Source organism: Arachis hypogaea, chromosome 17 (genome assembly GCF_003086295.3).
Source record: "Arachis hypogaea cultivar Tifrunner chromosome 17, arahy.Tifrunner.gnm2.J5K5, whole genome shotgun sequence".
Lineage (NCBI taxonomy): Eukaryota > Viridiplantae > Streptophyta > Magnoliopsida > Fabales > Fabaceae > Arachis > Arachis hypogaea.
In genome coordinates, this window is record NC_092052.1 from 17751944 (window position 1) to 17761887 (window position 9944).

At 31.2% G+C, this 9944-nt stretch overlaps 1 protein-coding gene across 1 annotated transcript; it reads left to right on the forward strand.

Annotated features, from left to right (window-relative positions):
* Window positions 1-4213: 4213 nt before the first annotated feature.
* Window positions 4214-9314, forward strand: LOC112766328 (trans-cinnamate:CoA ligase, peroxisomal). The gene is made up of 2 exons (XM_025812234.3): window positions 4214-4587; window positions 7584-9314. The coding sequence occupies exons 1-2, from the start codon at window positions 4390-4392 to the stop codon at window positions 9099-9101; spliced, it is 1716 nt and encodes a 571-aa protein (XP_025668019.1). The 5' UTR covers window positions 4214-4389; the 3' UTR covers window positions 9102-9314.
* The last annotated feature ends 630 nt before the right edge of the window (window positions 9315-9944 follow it).

The window sequence follows — 9944 nt, forward strand, 5'->3', positions numbered from 1 at the left end:
AGTGATGGATTTTTTCCTTACGTCCAAGCTGCCAGTGGATGCGAATCTCACATGGGTGACATTGGCCCCTAAGTTCACTGGTGGAAAGGAAATCAAAGACCTGAGACCGATCAGTGTAGTAGGTTGTATGTATAAAGTCATTTCAAAAATACTACTTAGGAGGATGCAAGCAATCATGCCACGACTGGTAGGTGAGACACAGTGCGCTTTTGTCAAGGGACGGAAGATTCATGATGGGATCTTATCACTTGCGAAACTGTTCAATGGATAAAGGAGAGGAAGAAGGAAGCGGTAATACTAAAGTTAGACTTCCAGAAAGCATATGATAGAGTCAAGTGGAGTTTCGTAGACCTTGTATTACAGAAGATGGGCTTTGGACATAGATGGAGGAGTTAGGTTATGGAGTGTGTAGGTACGAGTTCCATGTCAGTGCTGATAAACGGATCGCCATCTAAGCCTTTTAAGATGGAAAGAGGTTTGCGACAGGGGGATCCGCTGTCGCCATTTCTTTTTGTACTTGTGGTTGACGTTCTACATAGGATATTTGGAGAGGTGGTTAGAAATGGTAGAATATCGCCGTTACTGGTGGGTAGAGACAATGTCGAGTTGTCATATATTCAATTTGTGGATGATACTGTTCTTTTCTGCCCCCTGAAGGAAGAGACCATAAAGAATTACAGGAGGATCCTTCGCTGCTTTGAGCTTATGTCGGGGCTGAGTATTAATTTTGATAAGTCTAGCTTGATTCCTATTAACAGTGATGCTCAGTGGGTACAACGTATGTGCAGGGTACTGGGTTGTAAGGAAGCATCTCTTCCGGTAAAATATTTGGGGATCCAATTAGGAGCGAATCCGAGGTTGGTGAAGACTTGGAAGCCCATTATAGAAAAAGTGGAGGAGAAGCTGAGCATCTGGAAAGCTAAGGTACTCAATAAGGCCGGTAAGCTGGTGCTTATTAGATCTGTTTTGAACAGTCTGCCTGTCTATTATTTCAATTTGTATAAAATGCCAAAGGCTGTTGCAGAGAAATTGATTTCCCTACAGAGACGGTTTCTATGGAGTAAGGAGGATGGTAGGCTTGGTATGGCCATGATCAGGTGGGAGGTGGTATAGGCTCCCAAGAAGCTAGGTGGATTAGGTGTCGGGGATGCCATGGTGCGCAACAAGCCCTTATTAAATAAGTGGTGGTAGCATTTTTCGAAGGAGGATTGTCCTTTATGGAAGAAGGTGGTGTGCTCTTGCAACAATCTGAATCCCAGTGTGATGCTGTCATCCCAAGTATTACCCACTCACCGTCGGGGGGGGGGGCATGGAAGGATATCTGCCAAATAAAGTTTAAGAATCAACAAGGCAGAAGATGATAAATGGGTTGTCCATGGAGATTGGCAATGGGAGAGGAACTCGGTTCTGGGAAGATGGCTGGGTGCGTGGTGGGCCCCTGAAAGATAATTTTTCGAGACTCTTCTCAGTTTCAAACCAAAGAGAATCCGTCATAGGGGATTGTGGGTTCTGGGACGGGTTTGAGTGGAGGTGGAATTTCCAATGGAGGCGAGAGCTTTTCCAATGGAAGTTGGACCTAGTGCACCAGCTGCATGAAACATTAAGGCTGGTTAATCTTGTATATGACAGAGAGGATAGAGTGGTGTGGAAATTTGATAAACAGGGTGTATTTTCTACTAACTCTTTTGTGCAGGAATTGCAGGTGGAATTGCTTCCGGAGGATATAGCGAGTTTTAGCTTCACTAGTACAGTTTGGAAGGGTCTAGTGCCGCCAAGAGTTGAATTGTTTATCTGGTTTGTCCTGACTGAAAGGGTCAATACAAAGGAGAGACTGAGTCGATTGGGAGTGGTTAACCAAGAGGATGTGACCTGTGTGTTGTGTAATAAAGGTGTTGAATTTGGTCACCACTTGTTTCTTGTTTGTGAATTTTCTTGGCAGGTTTGGTGTGTCTGGCTATCTTTTGTTGGAAGGCAATGGTCATGCCCAGAGACGCTAAAGGAACATTTTCAGAATTGGACTGAGTTATCAACTAGTAAGCAGGAACGCAAAAGTTGGATGGTATCTTTCTGTGCTATTATCTAAAATATCTGGCTTGAAAGGAATAGGAGAATTTTCCAGAATAATGAAAAAGAGGTTAACGATATAATCCAACTGGCTTTCATGAACTTTAAGGAGTGGTTACGTGTGGATTCCTTCTGTTGTTGATGATAATGTCAAAGATGACAGGGATAACATAGTTTTGCTGTTTAGTTTATATCTTAGTCTGATGTCTTTCTTTTTGATTTATTCTTTTTGCTCTACTTGTTGTGTTGAGCTCTTTCATTCAAAATTTTTTTTATTATCGTCACATTCCATCTATCTAACGAAATAAATCTCAACAAAAAAAATATTGTCAGATTTTCGATCCGACGCTAACTAATTCGATGGTAATAATGAATTAGATTGACGAAACTATCAAATAATTATTTTTATCCGACGATAACATTCGTATTGAATAAAATTTTTGAGCCGTTTTAAAATTTGCCTGTCACTAAACTTGAGGGTAATCAATGAGCGTCATTATATTTAAAAAATAAAATAAAAATTTACCATCAAAATTTTCCGCTAAATCCAACTATAATAAACAGAAATTTTTTTTTGTTTTTTCTAAAGTTGCATATACTCAATATCCTTATAATGTGATAACCTACTTTCAGAATAAATATTTTGGCAATTAATATTTATATAAAAAAATTAAATTGTTATAACCATGAATTACATGTCTTAATTATAAATAAAAATTATATATTAAAATTTAACAATTTAATTACAAAAATACAAAATTAATTACTCTAAACTAATAACTTAATTAGTCTATATCACAATTTGACAACAAAATTTAGAAATACTATAACCATGAATAATTATATGTCTTAATTATAAATAAAATTTACATATTAAAATTTAATAACTTAATTACATAAACAAAAAACTAATTACTCTAAACTAATAAACTTAATTAATATATATCACAATTTGACAATAAAACATTTAAAACTAAAAAAATAAAGAGGGGGAAAAGTCAAGGAGAAACGTGGTGGCAGAACCTCCTGCATGGTAGTGTTCTACATGTCGTCGTCTTAAAGCTCCCAGCGGCGGTGCCCCTGCCAACTACGTACGCCATCATCATCTCTTGACTTCGTCAACAAGCTCCATGATGAACATCAGTTTGGACAGATCTCTAGAGCCATTGTTGTTCTTGACTTCTAAATCTGAAGTTGTCAAAATAGAACTTACTTTATTTAATATTAGTAATTATTATTATAATTAATAAATATTAAATAAAATAAATTTTGATTATATTTTGTTAATTTGTTTATTATTAAATATTTTTATATTGTTATTATCTAAATTTAAAATTGTTACATGTTAATCAAATTGAGTTGATTTAGTAGTTAGTTTACTAGTTTGTTTATATAAATGTCGAAAATTTGAATTCTATTTTCACAATAAATTAGTCATTATCCTATTAAAAAATATTGTAAAAAAAAAAAAAAAGTTGTCGCATGCTCTTATTCACTTGTTGTTGCCTCACCTCTTCGATTTGCTAGTGTTCTTTTTTAGCATTTTTCCCTTTTTTGTCATCTTAACATGTTTTTTCTTGTTTGTTCTGATTAATACAAAATTTTTTTTTACTTTTATCTAAAAAATTTTATTTTTTTAAAAAGTTTCTCTGTTGAGTATACAAATTTTAGTATTGGTTTTAAGAAATTTTTATTTTTTAAAAAAATCAATAACTTTTTAAAGACTTAATTACAAAAATATTTTTTATTTTTTATATCCAAATTAAAATTTAATTTGATGCAACCAATCTCTTAATTAAAAAATTAAGAGTTTTAAATCTTGTGAAAAAACTAATAAAATTAAAATAAAGAGTTAATCACCGTTAAATTTATAATTTTTATTAAATGTGATCTTTATTATTTTAATTTTATCACTTTAATGACTCTCTAATTTGCCAACAAACAATAATTTAAATAACATAATTTTTTCATTTTTACCTAAAAGTCTTGATTCCCTGGTTCGGAAGATTTAATGCAAAGATTAAAAGAGGACATGTAACTAACCACACCTACTATATTTAATTAATTTATACCTTATTTTTCGGTATTCGATTTAATTAACCTATACCTTATTTTCGATATAAATAGCCATATATATGAGTTCTCATTTGCCATTCCTATATCACTTTCCCTTCCCTCCCTCTGCCTCTTTAGTATCGTATCCACCACCCTCTCTCACTTCATAATAACTCACACATCATATATCTATATATATATGCCCATACATATCATTTAATTTCAGATTCAGAACATATAGAAGCACTTTTTTCTGTTCATATTATAATAATGAACGACCTTCCAAAATACGAAGCCAATAGCAGTGCTCTGAGCCCCATAAATTTCTTGAAGAGAGCATCAGCATGCTATGCCAACCAAACCTCAGTCATTTATGAAGGAACTCACTTCACGTGGCAACAAACCTACGAACGTTGTCGCCGTCTTGCTTCTTCTCTCCGTGCCTTCAATATTGCCAAGAATGATGTTGTAAGCACTAAAATCTCAATTAATTCATTTCTCATCATAATTATTTAATTTGTTAGTTTTAATCTCTGCAGCGGTTTGTTATCTTTTACAACTTGATTATAATTAACTTAGTATTTAAGCTCAAAATGTTTGTATAAGATAGTGTTTGATAGCTGAAATTAAATATCACGAAAGAAAAAAGATATAGCTGAGAATCTGAGATTAATACAGTGTAATGCTTCATAGAGTGTGGTTTAGATTCAAACACTGTTATCTTTTAACTTTTACCAACTATTAAAAATATATATATTTGGCATTAGAAATTTGAATACAAAATAGTATATTTCAAGATATGTCTTTTTTTTTTTATCTTCTTAAATCTTAATAATTAACCAATTCAGCATAAAGCTAACGTATGTGACCAATAGTCATACATCTAAGGTACGTCATTAGTTGCGAGGGGAAAGAATAATTCTTTAAAAGAGAAGGAAGAGAAAGTGCAGGAAGGAACCCTTGAAATTTTTAAACTTTTTTTCCCCGCAAATTTAAATTAAAATAAATATAGAAAAGAAGAATTTAGAAGGCTTGATACATATTTTTATAATTCAAAAAGTTTATACGTATACCAAAATAATTAGAGATATAATTATTTATATAATTTTTTAGTTTAATTTTTTAAGAAAAATAATTTCATGACATGGTATTATTCTTTTTGTAAACTTATATTTTTAAGAGAAATCATTTTATGACAAATAGCAATATGATAATTTATTAGAGATAAAATAATAAATTTAATTAAAATTAAATAAAATTTTTTCAATGTGGAGAAACTTGAAAATAAAGAGTTTTGGCAATTTTGAAAAACTAACTAAAACCTCAAAAACCCTCATTTTCCAAATAATAAAATTTGTGAATGGGATTTAACTTTCTAAAATATTTTCTCCCTTCTAAAATCCTCAAGACTAAACTTTTAACAACACTAAAATTTTTTCGTATTATTGCAATAGCCTAACATATATAAACGTGGAATATGGACCCCGTATATTTCACATATATATAAAAGTTGATACTAAGCAATATTTTTAATTTCTTTTGGTCAGTTTTCAATTATTTTATTTAACATTTCCAATTTCTTTATTAAAAATAAAAAGATCAATCAAAAGTATAGTGTCCAAATATAAGTGTATATTGGGACGAAACAATATTTTTCTTGTTTTGATAGAGCTAAATACATTTTGAAAAAAAAAATAGAAAGAAAAAAGGTGATATTTGTTAAAGTCAGTTAAAAAAAAAAAGAGACTCTCTTTCCTTGCGAGATGATAAAATGACACTTCCTTCCCCTCTATTTTATAAATGTACATTCGTCTCTCTTCTAATTTTTAAAAAACCTCATCTTTAATCCATTTTAAACGTTTTATGTTAACTTTATCTATTTTTTAAGAAAAAATAAATTATTTTTTAAAAAAATATCCATTAGCAAAAATTTTATTTTTTATTATTAAATTTTGCTTACTAAAATATCCTTTAAAAAATTATTTTTTTTATTGATTAAGTTGTATTTTTTAAAAAATTTAATAATTATATTATTTTTTTTCTAAAATATCCTTCAATAATTTTTTAATTATTAAATTATAATTTTACTAAAATTTTCATTAATAATTTTTTTATATTTTACCATTAATTATTCGATATTTATATATATTATTTTAACATTAAATAAAAAATTTTAGTAAGATTATTTTTCAATATCAATATATATTAATTGTTATATATATTAACAGTAGTAAGATTTTTTATTTAATGTTAAAATAATATATATTGATATCAAAAAATTAATAGTAAAATATAGAAATAATTGTTAACAAAAATTTTGGTAAAATCACAATTTAATAATTAAAAAATTATTGAAGGGTAGGTATCTTAGAAAAAAATAATTTAATTATTAATTTTTTAAAAAATATTTTAATAAAAATACAATTTAATCAATAAAAAAATAATTTATTAAAGGATATTTTGGTAAGAAAAATTTAATGATAAAAAATAAAATTTTTGTTAATGGGTATTTTTTCAAAAAATAATTTATTTTTTCTTAAAAAATAGATAAAGTTAATATTAGTTAACACAAAAAATTTAAAATGTATTAAAGAGAAGATTTTTTAAAAGTTAGAAGAAAGGAGAATGTACATTTATAAAATAGAAGAGAGGAGAATGTCAATTTAGCATCTCATAAGGGAGAGGAGTGGAATTTTCTTAAAAAAAAAAGTTTAAAAAACAATGAGTTTTACTTTTTCCTAACCTTCATTTCACACAGAGATGACATTAAGTCATTTATGGTATGTGTATATCTTAATTATTTGTATATTACAACATGAGATTATATATGTCAATTTTTTCCATTAATCGTCAGATGAGATGTAACCTATTCTAATAAATGAAATTTAATCACCACCGAATAGCTAACCATGATATTCTATGCTTAACAAGAGTATAAATAATTTTTTTAAGAGTTTAGTTAACAAGTAGTGTTCTAAAAATACTTAATAAGGTACTAAGTATAGAAATATTTTGCTAAAAGACTAAAGGTTATAAAATTTGAAAAATAAAAATAATTAAAACATGTTATCATTTCCGCAACCCAAAAAAAAAAAAAATCCAACTGTCTCACCAAATATTTTTTCTAAATCACGCCCCTACATTTTTTTCCAAGAGGCACACATCCATATATGACAAAGCGCTTTTTAGTTTTTACTACTCAAATAAAGTGTGGTAGTGGCGAAGGGATTTTTTTTTTTTCTTATGCACTTTGAAACGTTTTATATAATCATATTCGTTTTTTTATATCCGCTTTTTAATGTCATTATACTATTATTAATGTAAAAGAGTAATTATTTTAGTTGATTAAATGTTAAATAATGGGATGCACCTATAAAATTTTTACGCATTCAAATTAAATGTGAGAAAAAGGAAAAAAGGTTAAAGTTTGGTAATAATTGAAGTTGAACAATTTGGTTTTTCAGGTGTCAGTGGTGGCCCCTAACATTCCGGCAATGTATGAGATGCATTTTGCTGTGCCAATGGCAGGTGGTGTACTCAACACCATTAACACTCGTCTTGATGCTCATCACATAGCCACAATTCTCAATCATTCCGAAGCCAAATTCTTCTTTGTGGACTATGAATATGTCTCCAAGGCAAAAGAAGCACTTCAATTACTCAACAATTATGCCCCCAAATATTTTCCACTGGTCATTCTCATACAAGACACAAATTTAGAAAGTAACTCACCCACCAAAATTACCAAATTTGGTGATGATCATTATGAATATGAACAATTGATCCGAAAGGGTGACCCAAATTATGTCCCAATTGAAATCAAAGATGAATGGGATCCAATTGCATTGAATTATACATCAGGGACTACCTCGTCACCCAAAGGAGTTGTCTACACTCATAGGGGAACATTTCTTAGTACCTTAAGCAACATATTAACATGGGGTATGGGAACACAACCGGTTCTCCTATGGACACTGCCCATGTTCCATGGTAATGGGTGGGCCTTCACCTGGGCTGTGGCGGCGCGTGGCGGCACCAATGTGTGCCTACGTTACACTACAGCCGGCAACATTTTTAGAAACATTTCGGATCATCACGTGACACACATGTGTTGCGCCCCTATAGTCTTTAGCATTATCTTGGAATCCAAGGAAAGCGAGCGCCAGCAGATTAAATCCCCGGTGCAAATCTTGGCCGCAGGATCGCCTCCGCCGGCGACTCTGCTCCATCAGATTGAGTTAATTGGGTTCCACGTCACACATTGCTACGGGTTGACTGAGTCAACAGCGGCCGCGCTTTCGTGTGAATGGAACCACGAGTGGAACAAACTACCAAGAGAGGAACAAGCAAGGTTGAAATCGTTTCAAGGGATTGGATCACTGATGCTTGAGGATGTGGATGTGAAGGATTTGGAAACAATGGAGAGTGTGAAAAGGGATGGGAAAACAATGGGGGAGATTGTGTTAAGGAGTAGTGGACTAATGAAAGGTTACCTGAAGGACAAGCAATCAACTTTTCAGGCATTTAAAAACGGTTGGTTCCACACTGGAGACGTAGGGGTTGTGCATCCTAACGGTTACATACAAATCAAGGATAGGTGCAAAGATATAATCATTTCTGGAGGAGAAAACATAAGCAGTATTGAGGTGGAATCTGTTCTGTATAGGCATCCCAAGATATCGGAAGCCGCGGTGGTCGGAATGCCACACCCAAGATGGGGGGAGAGCCCTTGTGCATTTGTGGCATTGAAGAAGGTCACAGATTGTGGTGGAGTGAGTGAGGATGAGATTATTGCATATTGTAGGGAGAATTTGCCTCACTACATGGTTCCAAAGATGGTCAAGTTTGTGGAGGAGCTTCCAAAGACTTCAACCGGTAAGGTTCAGAAGTTTGAGTTGAGGGAAATCGCTAAGGCATTCGTGGAATCAGAGAACAACACCAATTACAAGAATAATGTTTTACAAGCTGTGTCTCGCCTTTAATTTGAGGAATAAATGTATTATTTTGTGTATTGGGTAGATTCATGATATTTTCATGTTACAATTAAATTAAGTCAATTACTTTCAATAATAAAGTTAGTACGAGTCGGGTCAGTGTATGATATAAAATTATTACATTGGAGGAGTATGCAGCATCACTATCAGCTTTCTAATGTTGACAACCTTAGCTTATAAAAAAGTTAGCACATTCATTCCTTTCTTTTCTGTCAGTATCTTTCCAATAATTCAGCGTTTCTGTTTTCACCAATTTTAGTTCTTTAGACCAATTTAAAAAACACTATTTCATCATATGAATTAAATTTTAACCCTGCTGGCTGCTACTGCTTTTCAAGATTATTATCTGTAATAAAATCAGCATCATATTGTATCTGGGGCACTATAGTGAAGAATGAAGTCATCATATATTACCTGCTAAAGCTCAATCTTTTTGCTTGACGTGACATATAGAATGTAAGGTGGAGTATTTTTTGTTAGTAATAGTAAAAGTAAATCTTTAAAAAAAATTATAATTAACCTATAAATTCTTTAAAAAAATATTGAATACATTTTTAAAATAGTTTAATGATAACATTTTATAGGTCTGTAAAAAAATAAATAATTACGTTACATGACTAAGCTATTTTAATAACTAAATGCAATTAAGTTGGTCTAATAATAATTTATTAACACAATAAAAAGTTAAAAACTAGTTAAAGAAAAAAGAAGACGTATAAAAAAATTTTGGTTGAATTTAATTACAAAAATAATTTATTTATCTAATATTTTTCAAAAAGAAAAAAATGATTGCTGCAATTCTAATTTGGCATATGAAATTTTTGTTGTAAC